The 15944-nt window shown below is 44.8% G+C and overlaps 1 protein-coding gene across 1 annotated transcript in view; it reads right to left on the bottom strand.

Annotated features, from left to right (window-relative positions):
• Positions 1-15944, bottom strand: part of pcxa (pyruvate carboxylase a) — a 79438-nt gene that overhangs the window by 7970 nt on the left and 55524 nt on the right. The window contains exons 14-18 of the mRNA XM_084450034.1: positions 15391-15547; positions 14538-14778; positions 14075-14324; positions 4482-4726; positions 3502-3681 (exon numbers count right to left, since the gene is read on the bottom strand). Coding sequence (XP_084306160.1) covers positions 3502-3681; positions 4482-4726; positions 14075-14324; positions 14538-14778; positions 15391-15547 — 1073 coding nt within the window. The remainder of the gene's footprint in view (positions 1-3501; positions 3682-4481; positions 4727-14074; positions 14325-14537; positions 14779-15390; positions 15548-15944) is intronic.

The following is a 15944-nucleotide window of genomic DNA, read 5'->3' as shown; positions in this document are numbered from 1 at the left end:
TGTGTTTTCATCACGGCCGCTGGTCCTTCCCCTACCGGGATGCAGGCCGGCGTGGGTGAGGCTTGACCATCTCCAGACCAGCGTCCGACGCTTCTGCTTATCACTGCACAGATGGGGCTTGGCATCCTGTGTGGCGTGCGAGTGTGGCGCCGAGGAACAAACCGTAGACCACGTCATCCAGGACTGTCCGATATATCGGACACCCAACGGGATGCATGGCCTGATGGTCGTGGATGACGAAACGGTGAAGTGGCTCCTGGAGGTGTGCCCGGATATATAGCCTGGGTGACCTCCTCACCCAGGCTCGGGGTGGTAAAAGGATAGCCCTTCAACCCCGAGCCTGGGGGGAGAGGACCGCACCAACTAACCCAAATGACGAAGAAGAAGAACTTCTCTTGGAAAATGAGAACTGTACACGTATTCCTTTTGTATCAAGTAGCAAAAAAAGTTGTAGCGTGACTAGCTAGCTTTGAGTTTATTTTCCTTACTTGACATTGCATGTCCTAAAATATATATTTATATATATTGTACATTCTGCGATGTGACCATTGCACATTGCGATGACAATACTGTATTTTGGAATACAGGTCCTGCCATTATGGATGGCTGTAACAGGTTTCTGCACAGACACTCAATACCCACTCCCACAAGGCCAAGCTATTGATTACTAAAAGCTGCACTTTGAGAGATGCAGATTGCAATTCCCGGCTGTCGAATTGAAAGCATCCATAGCATGCTAAAAGGAGCAAATGGAATTTCCAATATCACTGCGAGATGAAAAGGCAAAACTGTCTGGGGAACTGAACCTTCGACCTGCTGGGAATGCATGGGTGTGTACTGTATGTGTGTGTGTCCCTAAGAGAAGGGTCAAGCAGTTAGTAAGGTACTTCTCAGTTTCAGCCATTATTGGGAGCAACTCAATATGGAGGAGGCGCTGTTTTCTACGATACTGTGTCCTTTTGACCTGTCACTGTCATCCTGTGTGTACTTAGTCTGGAATAGAACAGGGAGAAGCCAGCGCCTACCTTTCAAATCCATTTTTCCAGCTGCATTTGAACATATTTCATCGGGAGAGTATAGTCGGGACTAAATGAAAAACTCATCTAGCCTAAAAAAGAAGAAAATTGTAGCTTGCCAACTCCATGTTAACGGAGGAAGAATGTCCAAGTAGCCTAAATCACACTGTATGTGCCAGAGCTGTGGTCGGTGACCAATCAGAGGCCAAATCAGCCTCCCCACACAGCCCACTATCTGCGCGGGCCAATCATCCTTCGTGCACAAAATCCATCTTCCCAGTCTTCCAGCCACAGTGAGAGCTTCTGGGTACTCAGATTAGTGTGTACTGTAACAATGTGATTGCCAACCAGGGGCCTCATTTATAAACGTTGCGTAAGTACAACACCGTGCGTAACCCATGCTGAGCAACTTTCTACGCAACTTTCGGTATTTATAAAAAACGAGCTTAACGATAAGTTGGCGGAAGGAGTGCGTAACTCTACGCACACTCCGACCCTCCCGTAACTATGATAAGCACGTTTCTGGAGAAAGGGGAAAACGCGACTCCGATGGCAGAGGGATGAAACTCGGGAAAGTCTGCGAAACGCATGACATATTGAATAATAAATACATCGGTCGCTGCAAGAAACCCTCCAATGTGTCACACAGTTTAAACGGAATCAATCGCCACCGTAGCCAAATCACTAAATAATGTCTGCATTGCTTTGGATGTGTCTGTGAATGGACTCATTTGTGTCATAATATAATGTTATGTTGTAGGCCTATTCATTTATAGGCTATCCAGTGAAGCATCACAGGCAGTAGCCTATGAATAAAAGCCACATTACGTTGATAACACAACACGACACGAGCCTAGGCTTATCATAGTAATGATTCCGTATGTTGATGGCCTACAACTATAATAAGGCCTATACCGCACCAAACAAATGTTGCATTCGGCGTTGAAGTATATTAATTTAGTTAATCATTTATTTAGTTAATTATTCGTATGTTTAATTATCCACCTATTCATTCGTTAATGTATTTATGTATTTATAGCCTATATTTGATTAGGCTTTTATGTAAACCCGAATGACCACTGAGGCAAGCCGCAATTACAATGATGTTGAGCAACGGTGAATGGAAATGTCCTACTTGAGGCAACTGTAGGCTACATTAGGCTATATTGTACATCATCATATATCCTCATATTGCCATATGATTGTCATTTAGCAGGCATGCGAGGAATGTGGGCCTAAAAACGCATGTCATCCCAATGCTCACATGCCGCTTTGGTAGAATGAGTTGTGCGCAAAACAGCGCATGGAGGTGATGCGTCTCCAAGTTGTAAGAACACAAGGGAGCAAGTTAGATTTGCCGAATCGTCATGTGTGTAGCTATAATTACGCTTTATAGAATCAGATGAAACTCATCCATGGACCCCATATATTTACCAGACCTCAATACAGGCACTGATATAGCTGGATTATAGTAGGTCATGACGCACGGGGCCTTGGATATGCCGGGACTTGGCACAGATGTTCTAATATGTGCTTGGCTATCCCGCAACATCCATTCGAACACGCAGCTTCTATAGGCATACAGAATGTTTTGAGAAAGTATGTGAAATGCATGATATCCCAGAAAATACACAAATTGGCTGCTGCAAAGAACCCTCAGATCTGTCGTACAGTTAAATTGGGGATACTTGCCTTAAGTAGTCATAGGCCTACATGTTTGCATTGTTATGGATGTCATTGTTAATTGACCCGTTTATACGTTGATAAGTTAGGCCTTTTATTCATGGGCCACCCTGTGAAGCATTAGGCTATGTGCAATATAGATCCAAACCCCATTACCCATGCAACAACACTATAGACTTATAATGATTATCAGTATATAATATAGCCTGCATGATAGATAATTCATTATGATCTAAATGGTACCACTCAGGCCTAACAGGTGCTCTTATCAGTCGTGCACATGTGAAATCATCGTTCTGAAAAGATCCTTTTGCGGCGTCTCTACCTCATTGACCAATACCTCCACCTCGCACTCAGTAAAATGTCTCTTTCTCTTTCTGCCTTTTGCACTCGGCTCCATTGTCGTTGTATATGTATTAGGGGTGTATCACTGACCATTTATCAGCAATTGTGGGCGTTAATTGGGGTGTGATCAGAATGCGCGTTCACGTGCGCCAAGTTAAGTGTTGATTGTGATTTATAAAGGGCAGCTGGCGTTGGCGTGTCCTAAGTGAACATGGGTTGTGATACGCAGCGTTTTATAAATCAGAGATTTTTTGTGCGTATATTTTCGTACTTACTTAGCTAAGCAAACTTAGTTACGTGGATTCTACGCAACGTTTATAAATGAGGCCCCAGGCACTTATGTAACTGACTAACTCATAATGTCTGAGAGCATTTTGAGTGTTAATATCCTTTGTATTTCTATTTATGTGGACATAGATAAATTATTCAAATCTGTGTGTGTGTGTGTGTGTGTTACCTTGGACCTAAAGGGCTCCGGGAAGCCACCGTGAGGGATGCCGATGTGTCCCTGCAGGAACTCCACCACAGAGAGGGGGAAGGACAGCTCGTCCGCACGCTCCTCCACCTCCGCCCGCGTCAGGGAGTTCTGCACCATGAACTGGGCCAGGTCGCCCACGATCTTGGAGGAGGGAGTCACCTGGGGGCAGCAGAGGGAGACTCCCTTCACTCACAGCACTCAACTGTTGTTCCATGCCGCTCGAAATGGCAAATCTGCCGTGGAAATGGGCAGGGCCGTGGCAGAGTTGGGAGCGGAGGGAGAAATCCGGGGTTGTTTCAGAGATTAGTTATTTTCACATTCAGCTCACAGCAGGTACAGTGAGAAGACGTGACAAGAAAGAGGCAGAATGGAGAGAGAGAGAGAGAGAGAGAGAACAGAATAGAGAAACATAATGAAAACAGAGTAAGCATGTCCTCTATCGAACAGGCACTCTGACCGATTCAGTGTCCGTGATATGGACAATATTAGACAACAAGAGGAAACAGGAGGAGAAGAACAGAAAGTCAGCTATCGCTGATCATTTAATTACACTCTAGGAAATGAAAACCAGCAAGGCGAGACAGGAACGCAAGAAGATACAATTGATAAGCTTTGCTCAAGGCTCCTCGGATGATCTGACTTCAGGCCGAGGAAAGCAGCCAGATTAGCAGCGCCACTCTCCTCAAACTGATTTCTCTTCCGTTTTAGGTTGTTTTGTAGGCAGAATGGAGAAATACACTCACAGTTAAGACAGCCTCTCTCGGAAGGATGATGAGGGTATAACAATAAGTGGAGAAATTAATTCAGAAACTAAACAAGACGTTAATTCTCCAAATATGAGAGGACGTTTAATTACCAGATCAAACATCAGAGAACAATTACATGACACACACAGATATGTTGCTACTGTACATCAGAAGTAGTCAAAGGGCTGACATTGCGCTAAGTGGTCGTCTCACCTTGATGAGGTCACCCAGCAGCTTGTTGGCCTCGGTGTAGGCCTTTTTCACCTCCTTGAACTTGTGACCCAGGCCCATACTGTGAGCCTGGAAGTGCAGGTTGGTGTACTGGCCTCCAGGGATCTCGTTCTCGTACACGTCTGCGTTGCCAGACTTCATGGTGGCCGTGCAGTCAAAGGGTGCGTAGAGACCACGAGCAACCTCCCAGTACTCGCTGTAGTCGAACACCTTCTCCAGAGTGATACCTGACAGAGGAAACGTTAAGGGACCAGTCAGTCACACACACCTTCTCCAGAGTGATACCTGACAGGGGAGGCGTTAAGGGACCAGTCAGTCACACATACCTACTCCAGTGCGATACCTGACAGGGGAAGCGTTAAGGGACCAGTCAGTCACACATACCTACTCCAGTGCGATATCTGACAGGGGAAGCGTTAAGGGACCAGTCAGTCACACATACCTACTCCAGTGCGATATCTGACAGGGGAAGCGTTAAGGGACCAGTCAGTCATACACATCTACTCCAGAGCGATACCTGACAGGGGAAGCGTTAAGGGGTCAGTCAGTCACACACAGATTGACACAGTAACTGACAACTGTGGGCTGCTTGTCTTGGCAGGTCTGTATTGAAAAATATAAAAAATATAGAAAAATATTATTTTTAATCTCATCTCACTGAAATCAAGGTTAAATAAAATGTTTAATACAAAAAACAACAAAAAACGTATGTACTATACTGTAGATGCATTGCAAAACAAATCTTGCACATCCAACTATGTATGTTTTTTAACATGGTGTTAATGGGAGACAAGCCGGACAAACCAGTTTATCCGATGGCTCATGGTGTTCATAGGCTCCCAAAGCAGCAACATCAATCAAGGCTCTCTCTCTCTCTGTCTCTCTGTCACCGCTCATTTAATTCACAGGACCCATCAGATCGGTGTCCGGGTAATCATTACAATTAGCTCCATAACAACAAACATGCACGCACGCACACACACACATGCACACATACACGCACACATGTCTATTCTGGACAATCCCTCCCATGCCCTCTATGATGAGCTGTGGCAGATGGAGAGCACTTTCATCCCACACAGGATTAGTAGGATTAATGACAAATATAAAATATGAAAATAAAATAAATCTAATAATAATAATATTAATAATAATAATAATAATTTGTGCCTGCGGCAATCAGAATCTAAAGCCTGAGCGCTCCTGAGTGTTGTGGAGGTGTGCATGTATGTATGTACAGTATATATGTGTATTACTAGACATATAGATTCCTGGACATATCTATTTATACAGACTGGACGTACAGTATGTATGTACATATTCTATTCTATACTCTACTCATGCTGTACGTTTGTATGTTTTTTGTGCGTTGGCTGTAAGCCAGCGCACCTAGAAGAGCGAATGTCCCTCCCCTTTGTTGACCTGCAGTCTGTTGTTGACCTGCAGTTCTATGTTGCTACCACAAGAGGCAGTGGTCCCAGAACATCAAAACAAAAAGACTCCACAGATTTCCCAGGTCAGCGGTGGCCGAGTGGATAGTGCTCTGCCTAGCACCGCGAAGATTGTGAGGAAGACTAGTATTTTATATACCATCAAGATGTCTGGCTGTTGCGTCTACGGGTGTACAAATCGGCGCTCAATGTACTCAATAAAGATTTTCAACTTGAATATTTCGTTCATCGAGATCATGTTCCGTTAATTTCTTTGAGCAGTGTGCATGCATGCATACATACGAGTGGTGGCTGGTGACTCAAAAAACTGAGGAGGACAGGAGGAAGAGAGGCGAACCGCCCATGGGCGCCGGGGGGCACTTTCCCTCAGTCAGTTATTATTTGAAATATCAGCTTTAAAATGTGGATTTATGCCGCGTTCCAGATAGGATTTTGAGCCTGTAAGTTATGACTTCAAGTCGCGACTCACGACTTCATAGCTTTCCAGGCAAACTGTCTGAGTGCATGGAATTCTGGATAAATGTAAACAAGCCAATATGGCAAAAGCTTGAGATCTGGCTACCTGTCCGAGCTGGCAAGCTAAACGTTACATAATTAAGTTATGATATTCCCACTATTTCTTTTTCTTTCTTTCTTTCTTTCTTTCTTTCTTTCTTTCTTTCTTTCTTTCTTTCTTTCTTTCTTTCTTTCTTTCTTTCTTTCTTTCTTTCTTTCTTATTATTCTCTCCAGTTTTTGTCTCCACTTCTTCATATTTTGTGCTAGAAACTTCATTCAAACTTTAAAATGTTCATAATGTTTAGCTCTTTAACGGATCCATTCAGATTTTTTATAGTTTTTTAGAAATTTAACTTTTAAAACTATTTTTTGTCCCATTGAAACTGAAACTGCTTGAAATGTTCAGAAACTTTATGTTTTTAGAGTGGTGGCAGCAGTTGCTCTGAAAATATTCACACATTTTGTAAACTGCTGGCACTCCTAAAATTTTGAGAGCTCACACACATATTATATATCAAAATGTTCACAAAACTGTGCTGATTCGTACAATGTAAGTATCTAAGCTGTGACTTACCGTTTTTGATGTATGGCGATTTGTTCGGCAACTGCGCTCCACATTGAAACATGGTGCCGCACTAACTTTTGAGCTGCTAATTTTGCATTTTTAACCTTTTTCTAACTTGTCGCCATGCTTACAGTGTTTAAGCTATACAGACATATTATACATAGAAATGTTCTGCAAGTTCTCAGGATTCCTATGGTGTCAATATATAAGTTGTTACATTTATAGTTTTCGCGATAGAGCTGTCTGAAGTGGACCATGTCTAATATCAGAGTGTCAGTTGGGATTAGAGTGGTGGCAGCTGTTGCTTTTTTTGAATTTGTGTGCATGTGCAGCCTCTCTTAAAGGTACAGGCACCCTTTTATAACTAATGTGGTAGCACAGAACTCAGCCAAAGTGGAATAGAGACACATGATCTTCACTGGTGGGGGCCGGTGGGTAGCCCGGAGAGGAGTACTACATCCCTGACTGGCTATGACCAAAAGGGGCGGAGCCTCCCCACCACGCCAATATTCACGCCACAGAACCCACTTTTCAGCCCCTGAGTGGGCTAGAGACACACAGTCTTCAATGGTGGTTGCATGGAAATTGCCCGGAGGTCACTGTACTGTCCCCGACTAGCTGTGACCCAAGGGGGCGGAGCTTAACCAGCTATCCACGCCACGGGCCCCACAACTCAGCCCCTGAGTGGGCTAGAGACACAGTCTTCACCGATGGAGTCAGGTAGGTGGCCCGGAGAGGGGTACACTGTCCCTTACCAGCTCTGACCTGAGGGGGCGGAGTCTCGCCACCACGCCACTGTCCACGCCATGGACTCCACAATTCAGCCTCTGAGTGGGCTAGAGACGCACAGTGGGTGCGTGGAGATTGCCCGGTCCGTAGTAGTACTAGCAGTAGCTGTTACATACAGCTGCAGCAGCTAGCCCACCTCACATTTTCTCCAGGAAATGTACTTTCTAGTTTTATTTATTGATATCATCGAGATTTCGCCGTTTGCATGGTCAAGTTCAGGTTTACCTTAACGTTAGCTAGCTAGCGCTAGCTAGCACTAGTTATCTCTTGTCATCAACATATTTGGGCATCATTACATACACATAGCAGATTGTAGTGAATAATCGTTTGTATTATTTTAATTACAACGTACAAATTTACTTACGTTGCCCTCAAGTTATCTTTGTCGCCGTACCCATGTGGGCTGCCATCTTGTTTAGAGGGCTGTGTGACGTCAAAAAGCCAACTGGGAGTACATCGATCTGGTACGAGTTCACGGGTGGGAAGTTACAGGTTTGACTGCCATTCCAGTGCATTTTCACATGTATAAGGTTGGAAAAACACGGGTTACGAGTTGCCTGGAACGCGGCATTACAGTCAATTTTAGCATATGAAACTGAATAACACTTTATTTAACTAATGCAGCATTTATTTATCATATTCATGATAAAATATTACAAAACAACAAAACATTGTAAGCAATAGTTATTGTAATGGATTGTACTCTTCTCTAAAGAGAGAAAATAATTGATATTGGTGAGGTGCTGGAGAGGTTAGGTGATATATGAAAAAAGTTTTTGATTAGGGGACACTGAGGTCTGCTGGCTCTATTAATACATCCATGGCTGGCTCTCAAACAGTTTGTTGGCAAATAGATTTAACAAATGGACAATGGAATACGTTGCACATCAAATGCAGTATCCAATAGTTCGCTCATGGCTAGCTAGCAATGGTACAACTATGGGATTAGCTCATTTGGGTTGCCACTCTTATGTTGCTAAAGCCTACAATTATCAGAACATAGATGAGGAATAAGCAACACAAAGCGATCAATTCTCACGCAAGCAGGAGCCAGGCTGTTCAGTGCATTTCCGGTGTTGCAACCCAGTCTCTAGACATGTTTTGGACGAGTTGCCGACAGTTTGCGCCTCCAGCCAATCTGCGCGCCTGCCTATGCCGTAGCCTGACGTGCACCTCGTAGCCCCCGTAGCTCACGTTACCGGCTATAGCCTGCCAGTGGAACTGTTGTGTTCAGACGGCTCTAGCTCAAAAAGTATTTATGTCAGCTTAGATATTTAGATGGCTAGAATCAAGACAAATAGACGAACAGTTTGATGTATAATATGTCCCATAATACTTTCAGATGTATTATATTATGGAGCTACGAACACACAAAAAGTCTCCAATGGCACAGGGAAGAGAAACACAGACATCAACGCCGACTCAATCGGCCTTCACTGTGGTAAATCTGGAATCTGGAATGTGATTGGACTAACAAAATGTCAATATCTCAATCCTGTTCAGACAGGGCCGGAGGACTGTCCTCCCTTGCGGTAATTTTTCAGCGTTTTGGACAATCACAAATTAGCATGAAAAAATTGCATTACATTGATTTAATATAAAAGAACCCGCCCTAAAGGAGGCTAGCTATCTATGGAAGCTCCAGCTGCATGTTATAGATGTCACTGTTGGAGCTTTAGAATTTCAACAATGGGTTTTTATCCATAGGGAAAACCTGATGTATGAACAAAACTGAGATAATATTAAATATTAATTATAAATAAATGCATATATTTATATTTTAATCCCTCTCTTCTCTCCAAAAACTGAAGAGGACTGTCCTCCCCCAATGGATGAGCCTCCTCTGATACATACATACTTACATACATACTTTACACACATCAGTTGGCAGCATAAGAGACAGAGCAACAGAGAGAGAGGGAGAGCGAGAGAATAATTAAAGAAACCAATAAAGAGAGGTGGACAGAGACAGACAGAGGCAGACAGACAGTAACAGACAGACAGACAGACAGACAGACAGTAACAGAGTTCCAGTCTCACAGGGCCAGGGCTGACTTAAGTATGATCTATAGTGATGATCATGGTGGAGAAGTATGATCTATAGTGATCATGGTAGAGAAGTATGATCTATAGTGATCATGGTAGAGAAGTATGATCTATGGTAGAGAAGTAGAATAGATAAGTACAGTAGGACCTACTGTATAACAGGGGTCATCAACTACATTTGTATGAGTGCCAGATTTTCATAAATCATTTTTTTTATTGTTTAATATTTTCACTTTCTTGTGAAAGTAACTAACTAATTACTAATTTTCAGCAACTTGCCCAACACTGGTGTGAACAGACTAAGTTCAGTTCTGTTTAGGACTAGGTGATACAATCCCTAAATGTTAGCACGTACCTTGAGACCTGCTGTGAGTGGGGATAATGACATCGCAGGGTTTTCAAGTGGGCGCCCTCCATCCTTAGTGTTTCACTGATGAGCCCACTACACCTCCAGAGGGTTCAGCGATGAGACCTGGCGTCCCAGGCTCACTCCCCTTGACGTCATCTTGATGTTAACTTGTCACGGTCTCGTTCCTGATGTTATTTTGGGGCCCAGGTTTTTGATCCAGATCCACTGTCTTGCCATTTCGGCGGCATCGGAAAAGGCTTTGATGGCTAGACGTTGGGCCTGGCCTCGACTTCTCATGTCTGTGAGGAACCTGGTGGTTGTTGTGCCCACGAAGCCTCTGCAGCCAACTTCCACAGGGCAGACCTCGGCTCTCCAGCCGTGTTGTTCAGCGTCGGCCGCCAGCTCAGCATACCTTATGCCGGGCTCAGACTACAGGATTTTTGGGCCGATTTATCCCCGATTCACCCCTCCCGACAATCGGAGGAGAAATCTGGTCTGGAACGTTGGTCGGGGCCGATGATCGGTCCAGATTATCTTGTAATGTGTGATGAGACGTTATTTTCAAATGTTGCTGTGTGTGCTCGTATGAGATGCGCAAGAAGAATATCTGTCAAGATTCTCCTTATGTGCGTGATGTAACCCGATTTCGAAATTGGTTAGGATTTTAAATATCCTGTAGTGTGAGCCCGGCATTAGGCGCTTGCGTTCGTAGGCCTCCTCCACGGCGTCCTCTCAAGGCACTGTAAGCTCTATGATGTAGACAGTTCGTAGTGAGGTGGACCAAAGCACGAGATCTGGTCTAAGGTTGGTCGTTGCGATCTCTGGTGGAAAGCAAAGCTTCTGTCCCAGGTCTGCCAGCAGCTTCCAGTCCCGTGCTGCTCCCAATTGGCCCATCGGTGTCTTTGGAGCACAGGCCTTGGGTAGCTGTGCACCTTCAGGGACAGACTGACATGTACCCGCCGGATGGGATGACGTGGGAGGCAGGGCATTGATGGTTGCCCGTGTGCTCTCCAGCATAGCTGCTAGACACTTCAGTACCTAGTTATGCCTCCAGGTGTACCGGCCTTGTGTGAGGCTCGTCTTGCAGCTAACCAGGATGTGCTTCAGGTTGGCTGGAGATGGACAGAGGGGGCACGTAGGATCTTCGCCATATCATTGGCTGAGGTTCTTAGGAGATGGCAGGACGTCATACGTTGTCCGTATGATGAAGCTGGTTTGAAACGCCTCCATGTCCCATAACTCCTTCCAAGAGAGCTTCCTTTTCTCAACTCCTTCCCACCTCATCCACTGCCCCTGCCTTGCCTGAGAGACCTATACTGCACCCCAGTGCTTAATTTGTAAATCAGCCGGTCCCAGAACACAGCCTATACTGTATGTGTGCACGTGCGCACACACACAAACTCTGTGAAGCGCAAATCATGCCCACAACAATGGGACTTGAGTTTTCATAATAGCCACTCATCATTTCACCATTTCACAGCACAAACACCCACTTGCTTAGCTGTGGGGCTTACAGTAATGTAATAATTATGCTAAAATGACAACAACAAGCTTTTAACCCCAGGCCAGTATACTGTACTACCTGTAAATTCCCCCATCCAAGTCTCCTTACCAACTCCGTAGCCTACTTGCGTCCTTACCGATCTGGTAGAGAAGTATGACCTATAGTGATCATGGTAGAGAAGTATGATCTATAGTGATGATCACTGTAGAGAAGTATGATCTATACTGGTCATGATAGAGAAGCATAATCTATAGTGATCATGTAGAGAAGCACTGTATGACCTATAGTGATGATCATGATAGAGAACAATGATCTATGGTGATCATAGTAGAGAAGTATGACCTGGATGGATGGAAAGATTAAAGGAATGAAAAGGTATGACTGTATGAAGTAAAAAGAAAGTGTCTGAGAAGAGGAACGCATTGAAGATGCCCTAGACCAAGATAAGACAAGGAACTTGACAATAAGCAAGTTACAGTAATATTTAGTGAGTAAATAAAAATAAGAACTATGTCTGCTATAATAAAACAGAGAAAGCGTTGGGGAGTCCTGACGGGAGTGAACTATAAGTTAGTCACATCATTGAGTTTGAGTTTAATCATTCTGCCTCACAATCTTTACAAATTGAATTGTGCAGAATATACAAAATACAGAGATGCATAAAACACAAACGCAGACACATATAAAAACATAAATATCATATGATCAAATATCATCCCATCACATGCATGGGTGAACAGCATTACTGGAAATGGAAGTTATTTTAAATCACGTGTATAGCCACTAAAACCTACTACACTGAACCCCAACTTGAAGAATGGTTTGCTGATATTTCAGCGTTACTTGGGCAACCTCAATTTTGACTTAAAAGGTGAGACACAGAGACTTTCGGAAAAAAAGATCTAGAATTATGCGTGCAGTCTCCTTGTAAGAATTCTAATGAGTTTCTGACTGAACAGTGAAATATGTGTTCAAGCACGTTTGTGTGGCTACACAAACAAACCCTCAGGATCCTCTATTGGATTCAAATAATGTCAGGAAAGAATTAGAGGAAATGCAATACAGAGGTTTGAAGCTCTGAGACAAATTGCTCCTAAGTCTGTCAAGGTTTCTTGCATCTAAAGTTTGCCTCTTATTTTTTCCATTTTGAAAATCATTCAGTTTCACAGTATTGACTGTGAATATCTATAGTATCCTTTTAAAACATATTGGATTGAGAGACCATGAGCTGCCTGCTACATGCCATATCCCCCTGTTTACATGACAATACATCACATACTGTTAAAACAGCTGCTGTTTGCATAGTCCAGCTAGACAGACAGACAGGCAGAAAGACAGAGACAAACTTTATCCCTGAGGGGAAATTGTTGAGTAACAACTATGATGGTTCTCCCTCTATATTTCATTCAAGTGTCTCTTAATTCAAAGCACATGGCAGCAACCTATTATTTCGGAGTGCTTTATCGCCAATGGTACACAGCACCAATTAAGGGCTTTCTAAAAGCTTATCAAAGTTGCAGATGTAACAGATTAATGGGGGTGCGAAGCACTTCTATGGCTTTTGTTGGAGAAATTTACATTTCATTCGACTCAGTGAATGATGCTTCAGTGCCACCAGATAACACCGCGCACGCTTCACTAGTCTAGTACGAATGCGGGGCCTGCACCTCCCGCCCCTGGCCCCCTGAATCCCTTGGAGCCCCGTCCAGTCCTGTTCCGTTCTGGCAATTAACACTATAATAACGCCGGCCTGCCAGAGGATCCTGCACCTGACACCATTCCAGAACACGGGGGGGGCTATGGGCTGACATCACAACTGTTCCCTTGGCAACAGCGTGGCAGCAGCTAGAGAACTTCCAGGCAGCATCCCTGCAACCTCGGTAGACGGGTAGAGTAGTGAGCAGGTCGTTACATGGAGCTTATCCTGGACTGGAGTAATGTCTCAATTAAATAAAGGTCACCGGTGGTGATGAGTGAGCTGAGAAAAGACAGCTGTGTAGGTCAGGTGACCTTCGCTGTGCTCTTTCTCTCCGCATCCAGCCTCCAGAATCCCCCCCCATCTTTGCAACAAACCGCATGGTTCAGTCCCACGCTTCCGCATTACAGCGAGTAAACTGCATAATTTGGCATCTGTTCCCAATTTTTTGGGGTTACTCATTAGCGTGTTGATTGTTTTTCCTCACCATCGTTGAGGTTAGGAGACTAAGCAGAATGGGAATGCGTTTAAACACAGTGTAATTAAATTGCCAGTGATTGTAGGCTTAGCAGACAGTCCAGGGAAAACATTTTCCAGAGCAAATTTGCATTTGAGAACTGAGTCAGAATTGAATGCAGCCCTTGTTGGTGGCTGGGTGACTGTTGTTGTGGCAGCTCACCTGTGTTGAGTTTGGTCCCATTGGTGCAGGCGACGATGGCTCCCATGCTGGGCTGTGACGTCATCCCGGCCATGGAGTCGACGGCCACGTCTACGATGTCCGCCCCGGCCTCGGCGCACGCCAGCATCGCCGCTACGCCCGCTCCTGCCGTGTCATGGGTGTGAACGTGGATGGGCATCTCGGGAAACCGGTCCCTCAGAGCTCCGATGAGCAGTCGGCTGCTCTCTGGCTTCAGCAGGCCGGCCATGTCCTACAGAGGATTGGAGTGGGGGAAGGGTGCAGGGTACATTCAACAACAGGATTCACCTGGAGTGGCACATTGATCATCTTAAAGTCACATTGACACCTATAAAACGTGTGCGACTGAGATAACGCACGCCAGCGGAGCTGTCAGAGAGCTGGTTCTGTCAGAGAGTTGGTTCTGTCAGAGCTGGTTCTGTCAGAGAGCTGGTTCTGTTCCCACCTTAATGGCCAGGATGTGCGTGCCGGCCTTCACCAGCTCGTCGGCCAGGTTGAGGTAGTAGTCGAGCGAGTACTTCTGCCTCATGGGGTCAGACACGTCTCCGGTGTAGGAGATGGAGGCCTCCACCACGCCCCCTGCTGCTCCCGCCGCCTCCATGCCCAGGATCATGTTAGGAAGGTAGTTCAGGGAGTCAAAGATGCGGAAGATGTCCATGCCGTTCTCCTTGGCCACCTCACAGAACCTGGGATGGGAAGGTGGAGAAAAGGATGTTTGAGTTAAAAAGAGCTGAACTAACAGGTCTACTGCACAATTTAGCAGTCTCGTGGACAGGTGGGTAGGAGAGAAATACGTAGAAAAGTCATGAAAGGAAGAAGGCTCCCACTTGCACATTAATACATCTTCTATAACTTAGCTCGAATGTTTCAGTGACAGTGATATTTCAATACAGTGACATTACTCAGACATCCAAGTGCCGAAAACGGAAGCAGTATCTTTTGCATGCTGTGTCTTAAGTAGTGTATTATGCGTTTATACGGAAATGTATTGAGAATGTATGAGTTTTATGTTTCAGTGCCTGTGCAGACCATTGCTGTAACAGACGAGGACCACAATGGAAATAAGTCTCGGACTTCATTGTGTGTCAATTCCTCAACAATGTGATACAGTACATGTGATCGCTGTGGCCAAATGGGCTTTATAAATCTGTGTATTTTAACATCTGTTACATAAATTAACTCATTTGTTCATTCAATGTTGCAGCAATAAAGAAGCATGTCGAGTTAGGAGCTAAACGATGGCAGGTCTTATACAGTACAAGTACAGAGGGGTCAGAGTTGAAGGTAAGTGCACTGACTTGAACACGGCGTTGTCAGGATAGTTTGTGTAGCCGACAGCGTTGGCCCCTCTCAGCAGCATCTGGAAAGGCACGTTGGGCAGCAGCGCCCGCAGCTCCTGGAGCCGCCGCCACGGGCACTCACACAGGAAGCGCATCGCCACATCAAATGTAGCGCCTAGGCACACAGAGGAGGGAATTAAACACCACTCAGTCGACGGTAAGAGTCTGTGAGCTTCGCCACCATCATTGCCTCTGTCTAATATCAAATGTGACTGTCACACAAAGCCGGCTTTTTGAAGGAATAGGGTGAGATAGGTCTCACATTGTAAGTTAAATGCATTTGATACATCACTTAGCAACAGAGGGAAAAAGGTGCCACTCCATCTTTACTTAGAAGGGAGCTGCCAGTCGGCTCATATCAGCCCTCCAGCATGTGTCCTCCTTTCCTTCAGCGACACAGCAGAGAGCTCTCTCAACTGCCCAAAATAACCTGCCCTACTGAATGACGCAAGCCTAGCCCTGGAGTGCTTTCATATCTTCATTTACCATGCAGTTCATTCTACATTGACCAT

Source organism: Borostomias antarcticus, assembly GCF_949987555.1.
Source record: "Borostomias antarcticus genome assembly, chromosome: 15".
NCBI classification, from domain to species: domain Eukaryota; kingdom Metazoa; phylum Chordata; class Actinopteri; order Stomiiformes; family Stomiidae; genus Borostomias; species Borostomias antarcticus.
This window is presented reverse-complemented; position numbering and strand designations above follow the sequence as displayed.